The sequence below is a fragment of the Lolium perenne genome, chromosome 6 (genome assembly GCF_019359855.2).
Source record: "Lolium perenne isolate Kyuss_39 chromosome 6, Kyuss_2.0, whole genome shotgun sequence".
Taxonomy (NCBI): domain Eukaryota; kingdom Viridiplantae; phylum Streptophyta; class Magnoliopsida; order Poales; family Poaceae; genus Lolium; species Lolium perenne.
Window position 1 is genome coordinate 253,973,023 of NC_067249.2, and position 21,146 is coordinate 253,994,168.

Consider the following 21,146-nt stretch of genomic DNA (forward strand, 5'->3'; position numbering starts at 1 on the left):
TCATCATTTGCACCACGAAAATTTGTAAAAAATTCTAGAGAATCTGGTGATTTCTCCCGTGTTCCAATCCAATCAAGTTGATGGCCTGATGCTCCGGCTGGGGGGCACGGGAGCCGCGTGACGAGAGCAAGCGACGGCGAGACGCCACCGGCCTCTGCACTTGGCGCTTATCCAAAACCAAAACAGGGGCGGGACGTCGCCACACTCCAGAAACGCAAACAGAAGCAGAAAGTTGTTGGGGCAACAAACAATCATCCATGGTGGATAAGCCTGATCCATGTATCAACATGTCTCCATTTCTCACTATGTATATATCCAAAAGAACACATCGGATCGGAGGGGATTACAAACTCTGCTACTGTCTATGTACACGGAATGACCGACTGAATCTAAAACTCCAGTCTCCACCGGCTAATTACTTACAGCGGACGGAAGAACCCGGTGAATTATTCGGGAAATTTCTTCTTTGCTATGCACAGTATGTACTAGCATCTTTGCTACGGCATGTCGACGGTGTTGGTTGGTTTGCTCACTGGCGAGTTTCCCCGGCGCGCTCACCGGCAAAGGAGACGGCAGAGAGGCGGCTGGGCCGGGGACGGAACCCGCCGGCGGCGCGCCTCCGGTGCTGCGACTGCGGGGACTGCGCGAGCGCCCTCCGTGCCCACGTCCCGCTCTCCACGGCGCCGCTCGAGACGCCGCTGAAGAGGGACGGCGCCGCGGGCTTGCTGTGGCCGGCCGGGACATCCTGCTTGCGCTCCTTGTGCTTGCTGCAGCGGAACGAGCCGGGGTGGTTTGTCGGGGAGCACATGCACGACTGACGGCTCTTCGTGGCGGCCGACGACGACTTCGGCGACGAGACGCTGACGGACTTGCCCGGCGAACGGGCGGCGCTGCCGGCGGCGAGCTTGACGCGGGTAGGTGAGGCCGAACGGTAGTTGGGAATCGACAGGACCGGGCCGCTGGGCCGACTAGCCGCTGCCGTCGACATGAGAGATCGGAGAGCGGGAGCGAGCAAGCAGTTGGAGTTGCAATGGAGGTTTTGGTGTCACTTTTGGTGGTTGCCTTGGGTGTTTGTTGGGCTTCGAGTAAACTGAGAAAGAAGAAGCCGGGTTGAAGGAGATTTATAGAGCAGTCAGGGCAGTTTCGTAACTTCACGGTGTGGTAGGGGCCGTTAGTTAATAAGAATGTGACTGAAGATTTTTTTTTAAAAAAAGTTGTTCGTGCCAAAGTATTTGAAAACTGTCCATAGGCTTAACATACCACGCTTTGCCAAAAGTTGGAATCTAACTTGTTTGGAGCTAATAATAAGAGAATTAGGAAAACTAAAATTTCATAAAGAAATCAAGATCTTTCTGCAGCAACTCCAACAGGATGCTGTGCTGACTAGGGAACATATGAAGAAAAGAAATTGGTTGGCCCCTCCTACTTGTTCTTTTTGCAGTAACTGTGAGGCTGCTGAATATTTGTTCTTCACTTGTAGTATGGTAAAATTGGTCTAGGGAACTTTGGAAGCATATTTTGGAGCTTCTTCTTGTCCAAGAAATCTTTGGCAAAGCTTAGCTTGGCTATATGCTTATCTTCCGGGAGATAGGAAATTCTACCCTTTTTTAACTTCCACTGCAGGAATGGGCTGAGGTGCCGACGGCCTGGTCTTACGCCGAGGGCCAAAAGTCGGGGCCGTCGGCGTAGGGGACGGCAAGGCCAGCCCGCCGAAAAGGACCTCGGCGTACAGAAGCCCTGGTGCCTCTCTGGTCGTTGGCGTAGGCCTAAGCATGCGACCCACCCTAGCCAGGCCCTGTCACGGCGTCAGGGCTAGGCCGAGGGCAACTGTCGGCATAGCCACCCCTTTTTTATTTTTTTCTCCCTCTTCCCCCGCCAGGTGACGCCACATGGACTCCTACACCGAGGGGCAGGCCGTCGGCGTAGACGCCAATGTCCGTTAACGGACGGCGCCGCCCGCCAGCCTACGCCGAGGGACCATACCGCTATCAGGCATCTACACTGAGGGCCGCCCCTACGCCGAGGGCCACGTGGTCTCCGCCGAGGTTGAGGGTCTACGCCGATGGCATCCCTCGGCGTAGGCTACACCAACGGCCTCTCACGTCTACGCCGAGGGCCCGTGGCCATCGACACCTGCGTAGATTCCCGTAGTGTGCTCCCATTTGTTGGTCCAGTTAGATAACACACAACAACATAACTTCCGCTAAATATGTTCTGAAACCACCTATGGTGGTTATTTTTAATGTAGTGACAAGGGTGAGGGCTGGACCCTGGAAAATCACGGAGAAAGATGTTGATCTAGTGAGGGCGATACAGCAGGCGTCCCCTCCTCAAACGGCGATGCTGATGATCGAAGGTCATTGAAGCTGTTATGCGCTCTGTTCGCATGTTCAATAAGATGTTGCTCCTTTTGTGTTTGTGTTGTTGTCATGTTGGTTATAAACTTCTTATGTTGACTCGAGTGTGTGTAGGCTTTTTGCCCCGTAGTAGGTTTCCTAAGGATGCAAGAGCAACCTCTTTCTAACCCCCTTCTTGTGTGTGTTGTTTCGATAAACACTAATGTGAACATTGTATTTCCGTTATTGCAAAGTAATGGAAAGGGGTAGCCTGTTTTGAAAAAATTACGAGTACGGAGAATATTGTGACATATTTAGCTAAAATTGTAATTTTCCATGTAATTTAGCTACCTTAGGATCATGATGGCTAAATTGCCCGTAAAAACAACCTGTTCCATCGCCGCGTCCGTCTAAAAGTTCTGCAATATCACCTCTGTCTCTAATTACAAAACATTTTATGGACTATCTTAACCTACCAAAACATCATATAATTAGAGAAGGAGAGAGAGGGGTAGTACAATGTAAGCATATATTGTGTCCTAGACATAAAAACAAGATGCAATGGTCTATAAACGAATTTTGTAGCAGCAATATTTTTTCACAAAAAAAGTTATACATTGCCACTGACATTTTACGTGTACACACACATGGATTTGTTATGTCTAATTCTCGTGGCTTTCTAGATGAGGAAAAACATTTGTTTGATTCTTTCACTCGGGGTCATATTTTCTTGGAAGCAGTCTAAAGATCTCATTTACTTTCCTGGGAACATATACATTCAGTGAAACATTATTTTGTGCTCCATATTCATCAACGCGTGAACGTTTTTTTTTAATTACGCAAGAATGTATCATGTTGTACAACCATATACAAATCCACAACTTACACTGGAAGTTTCTAGAGAAAACCCAAGAACTAAAATCCAACATACAAGATAACAAAAAGGCAGTGCGTGCAAAACAATGCTTGCGAAGCAAGCTTTTATACTGATGGCTTACACGTAGCGCAAGTGGAAAGTTAATCTAAGTTTACATGTCGACCTGTCGCTAGCTTTGCTGAATTCTATTATGTCGCACTGATCGTCCCAGCCAGGATTAAAAATTGGTGAGATCTTTCGCTGGAGAAATTAGTTGTTGTCCTAAGAACATGGACGCCAATGGGAGAGTAACTAGCTGGCTAGGCTATATCTTCTGGATTTTGATCCCGTCGCGATCGTTGCTGAGTCGGGCAAAGCAAATTTTAAACTGTTTGGGCTAATTTTTTTGTATGACCTGTCCTCCAACGTGCAATATTCCTACAGGTACACTATCTCTGTAGGAACGTGCTTGACCAAAACTTTCACAAGCAACACCATATATATTTATCGTAGCAATTATTATAGGGATATGCTAGTTCTCGTGTTCAGTCAAATCTTACAACATTTAATTTGTATTGTGATTCGTGCTAGTTATGAGTTGCAACATGAGTTACAAGTAAGATTTGATGACATCTAACTGAGCACGAAGTTAGTTCTCAGTCGACTGAAAAAAATAGTCACACCCATTACAATAAGGTAGAAATACATGAGCTCTTTCGGCAATTACAAAATAAAATATATAATAAAACAACCAAATCTTTGAATTCTTTATATTACTTTTCTTCAATCAAATAATCTGTCGCTTCTATGAAATAGCCGAATATAGCTACCAAATCAGAAACCTGCATATCATCGGAAGCGTCAAGACACAGATTTTGTTGGCATCGGAGCTAATCCTTCGCTTTGATATTGCGATGAAATCCCCCCAGCTATCACCTGATGAAAGAGCCCTTCGTCGACTGCTCAAGAAGAAACTTCTCGGGCTAGCCTCTTTGGAAAGAACGATTGCGAGGCAGCGTTCTCGCATCCTGTGGCTTCGAGAAGGGGATGCTTGCACTCGCTTCTTCCATCTACATGCGAGTCATAGGAGATGGAAGAATTTCATTGGACACCTGTTAGTGGACGACGTGCGGGTTGTAGAGCATGTGGATAAGGCCGAGGCCGTAGACTCCTTCTTTGACAACCTGCTTGGATCAACGACAGACAGAAGTTTCTCCCTTGACCTGGAGTATCTCGGGCTCCCATCCTTTAACCTCCAGCACATTGATGGCGTTTTCACCGAGGAAGAGGTGTGGACAGCTCTCAGGAGCATGCCTATGGACAAATGCCCTGGTCCGGATGGTTTCTCTACTCGCTTCTTCACGGCATGCTGGGGGATCATTAAAGTGGACATTATGACAGCCTTCAACTCCATGTCCCGCCTGGACTGCCGTGGCTTTGGCACAGTTAATGATGCCCTCGTCACGTTGATCCCCAAGAAAGATGGGGCGGATAGAGTCCAGGACTTCAGACCCATCATCCTTATGCATGGATTTGCCAAGCTTGTGGCTAAAGTGCTAGCTAACCGGTTAGCCTAGAAGGTCCTTCCCCAGATGGTTGGAGTGCATCAGAGTGCCTTTGTGCGTGGAAGGTGCCTTCATGATGGTCCAGGGGACGGCTCGCAAGCTTCACAGCAGCTCAACTCCTGTTGTGCTAATAAAGCTGGATATAACAAAAGCTTTCGACACAGTGGAATGGCCCTTTCTTATGGAGGTCATGAGGAGGCTCGTATTCGGGGCAAGGATACTGGCCTGCATTTGTGCCCTTTTGTCCACGGCCTAACCCGCGTCCTCCTGAATGGTTGCCCGGTCTCTAGGATTGCCAATAGGCGTGGACTGAGACAGGGTGATCCTCTATCTCCCCAGCTTTTCATTCTGGTTATGGAGATCCTTCACCTGATGATCGAGAAGGCCTCGTCGATGGGCTTGCTCACCCCGCTGGCTGAGTCTGGTTTGCGTCATCGCACCTCCATATATGCAGATGATGTAGTCGTATTCCTGCGCCCCGTTGTGCTGGATCTCAAGGTCTTCGTTGCGATCATACAGGACTTTGGTGATGCCTCAGGTCTCCGCACCAACATGGATAAATGCTCAGCAAATCTCATCAGATTTTCCAGTACATACGAAGATATCATTGATCGTGAGCTCAAATGCCCGGTGGTTCCCTTTCCTCTCTGCTACCTTGGGCTCCCCTTGACGCTGAGGAAACCGACGGCATCACAGCTCCAGTACCTAGTGGACAAAGTGGCAAACAAACTAGAGGGCCTCCCTTTTGGACAGAGGTGGACGTCTCGAGCTGGTTCGAGCGACGCTCTCGGCAATCCCCATTTTCTCAATGATGTCCCTCGACATCCCAGTGAAGACACTCACAGCTACCGAGAAGATTATAAGGGGATTCCTGTGGACAGGCCGTAAGGATGTCAAAGGTGGCCACTGTTTTGTGGCGTGGGATAAAGTCTGTGCCCCAAAGGAATGAGGAGGACTTGGCATTCCTAACTGATGATCCACAAGTATAGGGGGTGTATCGTAGTACTTTCGATAAATAAGAGTGTCGAACCCAACGAGGAGCAGAAGGTGTTGACAAGCAGTTTCGATGAAGGATTCACTGTAAATGCTCACAGACAAGTTTTCAGGGGGTTTTGATATAGCAGATAAATAAAATACAAGTAAGTAAAATGCGGGAATAATAATTGCATCAAGTGGCCCAATCCTTTTTAGCACAAAGGACAAGCCGGTTTGTTTACTTATGATGACCAAACGTTCTTGAGGACACACGGGAATTTAGTCTAGTGCTTTCGCTTCATATAGTTGATTAATCTTCATTGTTTTGATAAGTGTTGTCTGGGTGAACCTATGCTAATGCACCGCCCTTCCTAGGACTAATACATACTTGTGATTAAACACCTTGCAAGCATCCGCAAATACAAGAAAGTAATTAAGATAAATCTAACCACAGCCTTAAACTCTGAGATCCTGCTATCCCTCATGCATCGATATACCAACGGGGGTTCAGGTTGCTGTCACTCCGGCAACCCAACAATTAGCAAACGAATACAAGATGAATTTCCCTAGGCCCATAAAGGTGAAGTATCATGTAGTCGACGTTCACATGACACGACTAGAAGAATAACACCACAACTTAAATATCAAACAATTAAATATTACTCAACATAGTTCACTACTAGTATTTAGATTTCACCCATGTCCTCAAGAACTAAACGAACTACTCACAAGACATCATATGGAACATGATCAGAGGTGATATGATGATGAATAACAATCTGAACATAAACCTTGATTCAATGGTTTCACTCAATAGCATCAATAACAAGGAGTAATCAACACCGGGAGAGTTTTCCCTATGAAATAATCAAGATTCAACCCTAGATGTTACAGCGGAGACGAGGTGCAGTGGTGGAGATGACGGTGTCGGTGGTGGAGATGATGATGACGATGATCCCAATGAAGTCCAGCTCGATGACGGTGATGATGGCGACGATTTCCCCCTCCGGGAGGGAATTTCCCCGGCAGATTGCAGCCTGCCGGAGAGCTCTTTTCTCTCTGGTGTTTTTCCGCCCCGCAGAGGCGGCTGCGACTATCCTTGATGATCTGTCGCACCTTATGGTTTCTGGGAGATGAAGTACGTGAAAGGGCGATGACCGAGGGGGTCGTGGGCCCCCTTCCCACATGGCGGCGCGCCAGCCTTGGTGGCCGCGCCGGCCTATGATGAGGGCCCATGGCGGCCCTCCTCGGCCTCCCCTTTTTGATGGCTCCGTCATCTGGAAAAATAGGAGCTTCGGTATATTTTCCGTCAATTGTTGATTGATAACCCACAAGTATAGGGGGTGTATCGTAGTATCTTCGATAAGAAAGAGTGTCGAACCCAACGAGGAGCAGAAGGTGTTGACAAGCAGTTTCGATGAAGGATTCACTGTAAATGCTCACAGACAAGTATTCAGGGGGTTTTGATGTAACAGATGAATAAAGTACGAGTAAGTAAAGTGCGAGAGTAACAATTGCAGCGAGTGGCCCAATCCTTTTTAGCACAAAGGACAAGCCGGTTTGTTTACTTATAATGACCAAACGTTCTCGAGGACACACGGGATTTTAGTCTAGTGCTTTCGCTACATACGGCTAATTAATCTTCATTGTTTTGATAAGTGTTGTGTGGGTGAACCTGTGCTAATGTACCGCCCTTCCTAGGACTAATACATACTTGTGATTATACCCCTTGCAAGCATCCGCAACTACAAGAATGTAATTAAGAATAAATCTAACCACAGCCTTAAACTCTGAGATCCTGCTATCCCTCCTGCATCGATATACCAACGGGGGCTTAGGTTTCTGTCACTCCGGCAACCCCGCAATTGGCAAACGAGTACAAGATGCAGTCCCCTAGGCCCATAAAGGTGAAGTGTCGTGTAGTCAACGTTCACACGACACCACTAGAAGAATAACACCACAACTTAAATATCATAACATTGAATATTACTCAACCATACTTCACTACTAACATTTAGACTTCACCCTTGTCCTCAAGAACTAAACGAACTACTCACGAGACATCATATGTAACATGATCAGAGGTGATATGATGACAAATAATAATCTGAACATAAACCTTGGTTCAACGGTTTCACTCAATAGCATCAATAACAAGTAGAAATCAATACCGGGAGAGTTTCCCCTATCAAACAATCAAGATCAAACCCAAATTGCTACGGCGGTGACGACGTCCAGCGGTGGAGACGGCGGTGATGATGGTGGAGATGATGATGATGGTGATGGAGATGATGTCCAGCTCGATGACGGTGGCGATGGCGTCGATTTCCCCCTCCCGGAGGGAATTTCCCCGGCGGATCTCAGCCCGCCGGAGAGCTCTTTTCTCTCTGGTGTTCTCCGCCCCGCAGAGGCGGTCAGAACTCTTCGCGAGGTACCCTCTGTGGCTTAGGTCTTCGGGACGAAGGATTTCGCGAAGAAAAGGAGGCGAGAGGGGCTGTGGGCCCCCCTCCTCACTGGGCGGCGCGGCCAGGCCATGGGCCGCGCCGGCCTATGGTCTGGGCCCACCTCGGGTCCCCTCGGCTCCCCCTTCTGGCTTCCTTCGTCATCTGGAAAAATAGAATTTTTGGTATAATTTCCATCAGCTGTTGATCTTCCGAAATATTGCATTCTGATGGTGCTTTTTCCAGCAGAATCCTGGCTCCAGTGCTCGATCCTCCAATAATCATGAAACATGCAAAATAGATGAAATAACATAAGTATTATGTCCAAATATGAAATATATCGATGAATAACAGCAAATTATGATATAAAATAGTGATGCAAATTGGACGTATCAACTCCCCCAAGCTTAGACTTCGCTTGTCCCCAAGCGAAACTGAACTCGGTAAACAGGACCACATGTTTATGGAGTGAAGAGTCGATCAATAAAATACGGACAAGAAGCATCATATTCATTCACACAAGATATTCTAGTAAACAACTTCCTCATATAACTCAACTTGAAACAAGTTTAAGGTAATCACAAATAAAGGTGCATAAGAAATCATAGTTGGTGATGGCAAACTTCGTTCTTGGTCAGAGAACAATTAACAGATTATACTTATCTCATTGAGCAGCATTCTGATGTTAAAGTTTATATGGCACAACTTGCATACTCAATCATAATAGTCTCCTCATGATCATTGATAACTTGCAAAGCTATATTCATTCAGATAAAACTTGTACATAAACAAGGAAAAATAAAAGACATGATGTAGTAAATCACAGTATAATGGTTTGATCACAACTACTCAAATGCTTGCTTGAGATGGAGGGAAATATGTTTACTGACTCAACATAAAGTAAAAGACAGGCCCTTCGCAGAGGGAAGCAGGGATTAAATCATGTGCTAGAGCTTTTTCAGTTTTGAAATCATATAAAGAGAATAAAAGTAATATTTTGAGAGGTGTTTGTTGTTGTCAACGACTGGTAGCGGGTACTCTAACCCCCTTGCCAGACAAACCTTCAAAGAGCGGCTCCCATTTTATTTTTATTTTGTATGGCACTCCTTCCAACCTTTCTTTCACAAACCATGGCTAACCGAATCCTCGGGTGCCTGCCAACAATCTCATACCATGAAGGAGTGCCTTTTTATTTTAGTTTTATTATGATGACACTCCCCCCAACCTTTGCTTACCCAAGCCATGGCTAACCTAATCCTTCGGGTGCCGTCCATCAATCACATACCATGGAGGAGTGTCTTTTAGATTAATTAATTTGGGACTGGGAATCCCATTGCCAGCTCTTTTTGCAAAATTATTGGATAAGCGGATGAAGCCACTAGTCCATTGGTGAAAGTTGCCCAACAAGATTGAAAGATAAAACACCACATACTTCCTCATGAGCTATAAAACATTGACACAAATAAGAGATAGTAAATTTTGAATTGTTTTAAAGGTAGCACACGAAGTATTTACTTAGAATGGCAGGAAATACCATGTAGTAGGTAGATATGGTGGACACAAATGGCATAGGTTTGGGTTAAGGTTTGGATGCACGAGAAGTATTCCCTCTCAGTACAGGTCTTTGGCTAGCAAGGTTAATTAGCAAGCATAAGAGTTGAAGGAAACAAACAAATATACATGTGATAGAAACAATCATGCATCTTCCTTGTAAGCACAAACAATTTTAACTTCAGAATAATAAGCTATGAGCTAACAAGAAAGAAAGACAATGAAACAACTACATGTATTTCTCTTTTCTACTTAAACCTCAAAGTGCTGTTGCTATTGACCAATGCTAAGTTTGCCAAAACCAAATTGATTTTATTCAATGCTCCCAAAGTGATACCAATACTAACAACAAGGTAAATCATATAGTAGAGATTGCAAACTAAAATAAGATGTGCAATATGTAAATGATAAGACTTCTCATTAATATTCCATAACGATAACTCACACCAAGGGATACATAGACGACTAACTAAAGGAGAGATACTTCCAAACTGCAACCCATCTTATATGATAACTTCCCTACTCATGATATGACACTACTTGACAGTAAAAAGTAAAAGATAGTGATGATGTGATACCGCGGCACTCCCCCAAGCTTGGAACAAACCAAGGGGATGCCAATACCGATGATGAATTACTCCTTCGGCGATGGTGGTGATGAATTCCTCCCGCGCTTCTTACAGATCTCCTTCAGCTTCAGTTTCTCAGCTTGGCAATTCTGCACTAAGACTCGAAGAGATTCATTGTTATCTGAAGTTGGCGGTGGCGACCTTGTGATGGGAATCGAGTAATATTCCAGCATTCTACGGAGACGGTAATTCTCCTCCTGGAGTATCTCCACTTCCCTTCTTAGAGCCCGATATTGATAACAAAACTCATCGGTAGTCCGTAGAGCTTCTTCCAACACAGGGAAGGAGTCGAGGCTAAGAGCGGGTGGTAAGGATCCCTGCAAGTTATGAGAGAAAGAACGTCGAGTGTCAACAGATCCCACCAAGATTTGCTTACTCCCAACAGCTTGTTGCTCTTGTTTTGACGACATCCTCTTCACTTATTCTTCCGAAAACCCCTTGCCCTTGTTGTTGGAGGCCATGGTGCTCCTGGATTGGAAATAGATCCTGGCAGAAACAGCTCGAAACAAAACACGTCGAGAAAACGATATACGGACCTCCAAGGGTCCGGGGGATTATATAGCAAAAAATTTCACGACAAAAGGAAAGTACCAGGTCGAACCAAAGTCGGAAAGGGGCGACGAGGCGGCCAGCACATAGGGCGGCGCGGCCTAGCTGGGGCCCGCGCCGGCCTATGGCGTCACGCCCTCGTGCGTCTCCTCCACTCCGTTTCGATCTCGTAATTTTTCATATTTTCCAAAAACAGTAAAAATATTGTTCGGAAAGTAAATTGCGAACTTTTTATTACCAGTACTGTTACCTATTCAAAGTCGAGTTCTGGCGGACTGTCAATTTGTCCTTTGATGAAAGCCTCCGGTGTTTCCACTCGAATAATATCAACATCTACATTATAAGAATCACCTGAGATATAATGCTTGAGTCTTTGTCCATTCACCACTTGCGTGGCATTGCCTTGGAGAGAGCTAATTTTAATTGCTCCTGAACGATACACCTCCTCAACAACATATGGTCCTTCCCATTTTGAGAGTAATTTCCCTGCAAAGAATCTGAGACGAGACCGATACAATAGGACTTTATCCCCAATATTAAATTCTCTTTTGATAATCCTTCTATCATGCCATTTCTTAACTTTCTCTTTAAAGAGTTTAGCGTTTTCATAGGCTTCACTTCTCCATTCATCTAGAGAACTCAATTGCAGCAATCTCTTATTACCGGCAAGTTTAGGATCTTTATTTAATTCTCTAACTGCCCAATAAGCTTTGTGCTCTAGTTCTAAAGGTAAATGACAAGCTTTTCCATAAACCATTTTATAAGGTGACATTCCCATGGGATTTTTATAAGCAGTTCTATAATCCCATAGTGCATCCTTCAATTTACTAGCCCAATTCTTTCTAGTTTTATTAACAGTCTTTTCCAAGATAGATTTAATCTCTCTATTTGATAATTCTACTTGCCCACTAGTTTGAGGATGATAAGCGGAAGCAATTCTATGATTAATACCATATTTAGCAAGAGTTTTTCTAAAACCACCATGAATAAAATGAGAACCTCCATCAGTCATAATATATCTAGGAACTCCAAATCTAGGAAAAATAATATCTAAAAGCATTCTTAAAGAGGTCTCACCATCAGCACTTTTTGTGGGTATGGCTTCCACCCATTTAGTAACATAATCAACAGCAACAAGTATATGAGTGTTACCTTCAAGAGAGGAAAAGGTCCCATGAAGTCAAATCCCCAACAATCGAACGGTTCAATAACAAGAGTATAATTCATAGGCATTTCATTGCGTCTGGAGATATTACCAACCCTTTGGCATTCATCACAAGATAAAATAAACTTTCTTGCATCTTTGAATAGAGTTGGCCAATAAAAACCTGATTGCAGAACCTTTTGCGCGGTTCTTTCTCCGGCGTGATGTCCTCCATAAGCACTACCATGACATTTACTCAATATCTCTTGTTGTTCATATTCGGGAACACATCTTCGCAGAATACCATCCACTCCTTCTTTATATAAGTGTGGGTCATCCCAGAAATAATGCCTCAAGTCATAAAAGAATTTCCTCCTTTGCTGAGCTGAAAAGGTTGGAGGCAAATACTTGGAAACAATAAAGTTAGCATAATCAGCATACCAAGGACTGTCTCGCGAACTCACCTTTATTGCAGCCAATTGTTCATTTGGAAAACTATCATTAACAGGAACAGGATCATAAGCAATATTTTCCAATTTAGACAAATTATCAGCAACAGGATTATCAGCACCTTTCCTATCTACAATATGTAAATCAAATTCTTGCAACAGAAGTACCCATCTAATAAGCCTTGGCTTAGCATCTTTCTTTTGCATAAGGTATCTGATTGCAGCATGATCAGTATGTATAGTAACTTTTGAATCAACAATATAAGATCTAAACTTATCACAAGCAAAGACTACAGCTAACAATTCTTTTTCATTAGTAGCATAATTTCTTTGAGCAGCATCAAGAGTTTTACTAGCATAATGAATAACATTCAGTTTTTTGTTTACTCGCTGTCCAAGAACAGCGCCTACAGCAAAATCACTAGCATCACACATAATTTCAAATGGTAAATTCCAATCAGGGGGTTCAACTATAGGAGCAGTTGTTAAGGCTTTCTTTAGAGTTTCAAAATCTTCCTTACAATCATCATCAAAAACAAAAGGTACATCTTTTTGAAGAAGATTAGTAAGAGGCTTTGAAATCTTGGAGAAATCTTTGATAAACCTCCTATAAAACCCAGCATGACCAAGAACACTACGAATACCTTTAACAACCCTAGGATAGGGCATCTTCTCAATTGCTTCAACTTTAGCTCTATCAACTTCAATACCTCTCTCGGAAATTTTATGTTCCAATACAATTCCTTCATTAACCATAAAGTGGCATTTCTCCCAATTAAGAACAAGGTTAGTTTCTTCACATCTCTGCAAAACTTTATCAAGGTTCCGCAAGCAATTATCAAAAGAATTCCCATAGATAGAAAAATCATCCATGAATACCTCTACAATACTCTCGCAAAAGCCATGAAAAATAGCAGACATGCATCTTTGAAAAGTAGCAGGAGCATTACATAAACCAAAAGGCATACGTCTATAAGCATAAGTTCCATAGGGACAAGTGAAAGTGCTTTTCTCTTGATCCTTAGTTTTAACAGCAATTTGCGAAAACCCAGAATAACCATCAAGAAAACAAAAATGAGTGTTTTTAGATAACCTTTCTAACATTTGATCAATAAAAGGCAAAGGGTAATGATCTTTTTTAGTTACCTTATTAACTTTCCGATAATCAATGCACATTCTATACCCTACAACTACTCTTTGAGGTATGAGCTCATCATTATCATTAGGCACAACAGTCATTCCTCCTTTCTTAGGAACACAATGCACAGGACTAACCCATCTACTATCAGCAATAGGATATATAATACCAGCTTCAAGAAGTCTTAATACCTCATTTCTTACCACGTCCTTCATCTTAGGAATTAGACGACGCTGAGGTTCAACAACAGGCTTCGCATCATCTTCCATATTAATGGCGTGTTGGCAAATAGAGGGAGAAATCCCCTTCAAGTCATCAAGAGTGTAGCCAATAGCTCCTCGGTGTTTCTTCAATATTTCCAATAACCTTTCTTCTTCAAACTCTGTAAGCTTAGAACTAATAATAACATGATATATTTTCTTATCATCAATATGAGCATATTTTAGATTATCAGGCAAAGGTTTTAAATCAAAGACAGGATCTTCCTTTGGTGGCGGTGTTGTACCCAGATCTTCCACCGGTAAATCATGCTTAAGAATAGGTTGGCGAAGAAAAATTTCATCAAGCTCATCTCTTTCTTTCCTAAAAACTTCACTCTCGCTATTCTCCAAATGTTGCTGCAAGGGATTATTAGGAACAAGAACAATAGATGCACACTGTTCCATTTTAAAATCATTATTAGGCAAATCAGCTTTATAAGGAGTTTTGGTAAATTTAGAGAAGTTAAACTCATAAGATTCACCAGCAAATTTAATCAAAATTTTCTCTTTCTTGCAATCTATAATAGCTCCACAAGTATTTAGAAAAGGTCTACCAAAAATGATAGGACAATATTCACTAGCAGCAGAACCAAGTACCAAAAAGTCAGCAGGATATTTAATCTTACCGCATAGAACTTCCACATCTCGAACAATACCAATTGGAGAAATAGTTTCTCTATTAGCCAGCTGAATAACCACATCAATATCTTCAAGTTCACAAGAACCAATTTCGTGCATAATCTCCGTGTAAAGCTCATAAGGAATAGCACTAATACTTGCACCAATATCACATAAACCATAATAACAATGATCACCAATTCTAACAGATAGCATAGGAACACTAGCTTGTTTGGGTTTATTAGGATGTGAAACAATATTAGAAGCATCTTCACAAAAAATAATATGACCATCCTCCACATTTTCAGTCACAAGATCTTTAACTATTGCAACAAAGAGGTTCAACTTTTATTTGTTCTTCGGGTTCTACAGTTTCTTTTTACTTTTATGAACCGCACTATTTATAACAGTACTCCTTCATTTTAGCAGGGAAAGGAGTTTTTTCAATATAAGCTTCAGGAATAACATGATCAACAGTTTCAACTACAACGCATTTATTAATAGATGAATCAATTTTATCTTTATACGGTTCATGATACTTATCAAAATTCTTCTTAGGCAATTCATAATGAGAGGCAAAAGCTTTATAAAGATTTGCAGCAACTTGAGAATCAAGACCATAAGTAGCACTCATATTACGAAATTTATCAGTATCCATAAAAGCTTCAATGCATTTATAATCATAATTTATACCTGATTCTCTATCTTTGTCGTTCTCCCATCCTTCAGTATTTTCCTGGATCCGATTGAGAAGGTCCCTTTTAAACTCTTCTTTGTTGCGCGTGAATGATCCAGAACAAGAAGTATCCAACAAGGTCTTGTCTTCAAAAGAAAGTCTTGCATAGAAATTATCAATAATAACATTACCAGGAAGCTCATGAATGGGGCATTTGAGCATTAAAGACTTCAATCTCCCCCAAGCTTGGACGATACTCTCTCCATCATGAGGCCAAAAATTATATATGTGATTCCGATCCTTGTGAATTTCACTTGGAGGATAGAACTTAGAATAAAACCGGGGCACAATATCATTCCATTCAAGAGAATCCCCATTATCCAGTAATTTATACCAATGCGCCGCTTTACCAGACAGCGATATAGAGAATAGTTTCTTCCTCACTTCATCCATAGCAATACCTGCACACTTGAATAAACCGCATAATTCATGCAAGAACAGTAAATGATCTCCAGGGTGGACAGTTCCATCCCCTGTATAACGGTTACCCACTACGCGTTCAATAATTTTCATAGGTATTTTGTATGGTATCTCTTCCTTACCTGGCGCCTCATCCACTACCTTTGCAGTAGTAGCAGATTTTCCAAATAAACATTCAAAAGGAGATCTCTCCATAATGAATTATGGCAGCAGGCAGAAATAAAATCAGCACAAACAGTAGAAGTTCCCCTTACCAATTCCACTTACCAATAGCGCTTCACTCCCCGTCAACGGCGCCAGAAAATAGTCTTGATAACCCACAAGTATAGGGGGTGTATCGTAGTATCTTCGATAAGAAAGAGTGTCGAACCCAACGAGGAGCAGAAGGTGTTGACAAGCAGTTTCGATGAAGGATTCACTGTAAATGCTCACAGACAAGTATTCAGGGGGTTTTGATGTAACAGATGAATAAAGTACGAGTAAGTAAAGTGCGAGAGTAACAATTGCAGCGAGTGGCCCAATCCTTTTTAGCACAAAGGACAAGCCGGTTTGTTTACTTATAATGACCAAACGTTCTCGAGGACACACGGGATTTTAGTCTAGTGCTTTCGCTACATACGGCTAATTAATCTTCATTGTTTTGATAAGTGTTGTGTGGGTGAACCTGTGCTAATGTACCGCCCTTCCTAGGACTAATACATACTTGTGATTATACCCCTTGCAAGCATCCGCAACTACAAGAAAGTAATTAAGAATAAATCTAACCACAGCCTTAAACTCTGAGATCCTGCTATCCCTCCTGCATCGATATACCAACGGGGGCTTAGGTTTCTGTCACTCCGGCAACCCCGCAATTGGCAAACGAGTACAAGATGCATTCCCCTAGGCCCATAAAGGTGAAGTGTCGTGTAGTCGACGTTCACACGACACCACTAGAAGAATAACACCACAACTTAAATATCATAACATTGAATATTACTCAACCATACTTCACTACTAACATTTAGACTTCACCCATGTCCTCAAGAACTAAACGAACTACTCACGAGACATCATATGGAACATGATCAGAGGTGATATGATGACAAATAACAATCTGAACATAAACCTTGGTTCAACGGTTTCACTCAATAGCATCAATAACAAGTAGAAATCAATACCGGGAGAGTTTCCCCTATCAAACAATCAAGATCAAACCCAAATTGCTACGGCGGTGACAATGTCCAGCGGTGGAGACGGCGGTGATGATGGTGGAGATGATGATGATGGTGATGGAGATGATGTCCAGCTCGATGACGGTGGCGATGGCGTCGATTTCCCCCTCCCGGAGGGAATTTCCCCGGCGGATCTCAGCCCGCCGGAGAACTCTTTTCTCTCTGGTGTTCTCCGCCCTGCCGAGGCGGCTGTAACTCTTCGCGAGGTACCCTCTGTGGCTTAGGTCTTCGGGACGAAGGATTTCGCGAAGAAAAGGAGGCGAGAGGGGCTGTGGGCCCCCCTCCTCACTGGGCGGCGCGGCCAGGCCATGGGCCGCGCCGGCCTATGGTCTGGGCCCACCTCGGGTCCCCTCGGCTCCCCCTTCTGGCTTCCTTCGTCATCTGGAAAATAGGATTTTTGGTATAATTTCCATCAGCTGTTGATCTTCCGAAATATTGCATTCTGACGGTGCTTTTTCCAGCAGAATCCTGGCTCCAGTGCTCGATCCTCCAATAATCATGAAACATGCAAAATAGATGAAATAACATAAGTATTATGTCCATATATGAAATATATCGATGAATAACAGCAAATTATGATATAAAATAGTGATGCAAATTGGACGTATCATTGATCTTCAGAAATATTGTATCCTGACGGTGCTTTTTCCAGCAGAATCCTGACTCCGGTGAGTAATTCTCCAATAATCATGAAACATGCAAAATAGGTGAAATAACATAAGTATCATCTCTAAATATGAAATATATCAATGAATAACAGTAAATTGTGATATAAAATAGTGATGCAAAATGGACGTATCAACTCCCCCAAGCTTAGACCTCGCTTGTCCCCAAGCGAAACTGAACTCAGTAAACAAGACCACATGTTTATGGAGTAAGAGTCGATAAATAAAATACGGACAAGAAGCATCACATTTATTAATTCACACAAGACATTCTAGTAAACACCTTCCTCATATAACTCAACTTGAAACAAGTAAAGGGAAATCACAAATAAAGGTGCATAGGAAATCCTAATTGGTGATGGCAAACTTCGTTCTTGGTCAAAGAACAATTAACAGGTTGTACTTATCTTTCGAGCAGAGCCTTTATATTAGAGCTTATATGGCAGATCTTACATGCTCAGTCATAACAATCTCCTCATAATCATTGATAACCTTCAAAGTCATATTCATTCAGATAAAATTTGTACTAAACAAGGAAGAATAAAAGACATGATTAATAGATCACAATATAAATGGTTGGATCACAACAACTCAATTGCTTGCTTGAGATCGAGGGAAATAGGTTTACTGACTCAACATAAAAGTAAAAATAGGCCCTTCGCAGAGGGAAGTGATACGCGTACAGCACGCGTCCGTTGGGAACCCCAAGAGGGAGGTGTGATGCGTAGAGCGGCAAGTTTTCCCTCAGTAAGAAACCAAGGTTTATCGAACCAGTAGGAGCCAAGAAGCACGTTGAAGGTTGATGGCGGCGGAGTGTAGTGCGGTGCAACACCAGGGATTCAGGTGCCAATGTGGAACCTGCACAACACTACCAAGTTACTTTGCCCCAACGTGACAGTGAGGTTGTCAATCTCACCGGCTTGCTGTAACAAGGGATTAGATGTATAGTGTGGATGATGATGTTTGCAGAAAACAGTAGAACAAGTATTGCAGTAGATTGTATTTGATGTAAAAGAATGGACCGGGGTCCACAGTTCACTAGTGGTGTCTCTCCCATAAGATAAATAGCATGTTGGGTGAACAAATTACAGCTGGGCAATTGACAAATAAAGAGGGCATGACCATGCACATACATGTTATGATGAGTAGTGTGAAATTCAATAGGGCATTACGACAAAGTACATAGACCGCTATCCAGCATGCATCTATGCCTAAAAAGTCCACCTTCAGGTTATCATCCGAACCCCCTCCAAGATTAAGTCGCAAACAAATGCACAATTGCATTAAGTATGGTGCGTAATGTAATCAACAAATACATCCTTAGACATAGCATTGATGTTTTATCCCTAGTGGCAACATCACATCCACAACCTTAGAACTTTCTGTCACTGTCCCAGATTTAATGGAGGCATGAACCCACTATCGAGCATAAATACTCCCTCTTGGAGTTACAAGTAATGACTTGGCCAGAGCCTCTACTAATAAAGGAGAGCATGCAAGATCATAAACAACACATAGATGATAGATTGATAATCAATATAACATTGCATTCATTATTCATTGGATCCCAACAAACGCAACATGTAGTATTACAAATAGATGATCTTGATAATGTTAGGCAGCTCACAAGATCCAACAATGATAGCACAATTAGGAGAAGACGACCATCTAGCTACTGCTATGGACCCATAGTCCAGGGGTGAACTACTCACACATCACTCCGGAGGCGACCATGGCGGTGAAGAGTCCTCCGGGAGATGATTCCCCTCTCCGGCAGGGTGCCGGAGGCGATCTCCTGAATCCCCCGAGATGGGATTGGCGGCGGCGGCGTCTCTGGAAGGTTTTTCGTATCGTGGCTCTCGGTACTGGAGTTATTCTCGACGAAGGCTTAAGTAGGCGGAAGGGTAGATCAGGGGGCGCCACGAGGGCCCCGCACGCTAGGGCCGCGCGGCCAGGGGCTGGGCCGCGCCGCCCTACTGTGGCGTCGCCTCGTCGCCCCACTTCGTTTCCCTTTCGGTGTTCTGGAAGCTTCGTGGAAAAATAAGCCCCTGGGCGTTGATTTCGTCCAATTCCGAGAATATTTCCTTACTAGGATTTCTGAAACCAAAAACAGCAGAAAACAGCAACTGGCTCTTCGGCATCTTGTTAATAGGTTAGTGCCGGAAAATGCATAAATATGACATAAAGTATGTATAAAACATGTAAGTACTGTCATAAAACAAGCATGGAACATAAGAAATTATCGATACGTTGGAGACGTATCAGGAAGCAGGGATTAAATCATGTGCTAGAGGTTTTTAAGTTTTGAAATCATATATAGGGCATAAAAATAAAGTTTTGAGAGGTGTTTGTTGTTGTCAACGAATGGTAGTGGGCACTCTAACCCCCTTGCCAAACAGACTTTCAAAGAGCAGCTCCCATGAAGGACGTTATCTCTACCACCAAGGTAGATCATCCCTCTTCTCTTTTGTTTACACATGTACTTTAGTTTTATTTATGGATGACACTCCTCCCAACCTTTGCTTTCACAAGCCATGGCTAACCGAATCCTTGGATGCCTTCCAACATTTCACATACCATGGAGGAGTGTCTATTTGCAAAATTAAGTTGCTTACTGATGAATCAGGGCAAAACATGTGAAGAGAATTATCAATGAAAGTTAATTAATTGGGGCCGGGAACCCCGTTGCCAGCTCTTTTTGCAAAATTATTGGATAAGCAGATGTGCCACTAGTCCATTGGTGAAAGTCTGCCCAACAAGATTGAAAGATAAAACACCATATACTTCCTCATGAGCTATAAAACATTGACACAAATAAGAGATAATAACTTTTTGAATTGTTTAAAGGTAGCACATGAAGTATTTACTTGGAATGGCAGAGAAATACCACATAGTAGGTAGTTATGGTGGACACAAATGGCATGGGTTTAGTTTAAGGTTTTGGATGCACAAGAAGCATTCCCTCTCAGTACAGGTCTTTGGCTAGCAAGGTTGGTTAGCAAGCATAAGGGTTGAGGGAAAACAAGCAAATATACATGTGATAGAAACAATCATGCATCTTACTTGTAAGCACAAACAATTTTAACTTCATAATACTAAACTCATTAGCTAACAAGAAAGAAAGATAAAGAAATAATATATCTACATGTATTTCCCTATTTTCTACTTAAGCCTCAAAGTATTGTTGCTATTGACCAATGCTAAGTTTGCCAGAACCAAATAGAGTTACTTGATGCTCCCAAAGTGATATCAATACTAACAACAAGATCAATCATATAACAAAAATTGCAAACTAAAATAAGGTGTGCAAAAAAGTAAATGATAAAACTTCTCATTAATATTTCATAACGATAACTCACACCAAGGGATACATAGATAGCCAACTAAAAGAGAGATACTTTCACACTGCAACCATCTTATATGATAACTTCCCTACTCATGATATGACACTACTTGACAGTGAAAAGGTAAAAGATAGTGATGATGTGATACCGCGGCACTCCCCCCAAGCTTGGAACAAGCCAAGGGGGTGCCAATACCAATGATGAATTACTCCTTCAGTGGTGATGGTGAATTCTTGATAAGCTTCTTAACAAGCTC

General features: G+C 42.8%; 1 protein-coding gene across 1 annotated transcript; it reads right to left on the reverse strand.

Annotated features, from left to right (window-relative positions):
• Nucleotides 1–278: 278 nt before the first annotated feature.
• Nucleotides 279–1,086, reverse strand: LOC127305202 (uncharacterized). Its single transcript, XM_051335595.2, has one exon. The coding sequence runs from the start codon at nt 986–988 to the stop codon at nt 530–532; it is 459 nt and encodes a 152-aa protein (XP_051191555.1). The 5' UTR covers nt 989–1,086; the 3' UTR covers nt 279–529.
• Nucleotides 1,087–21,146: the final 20,060 nt, after the last annotated feature.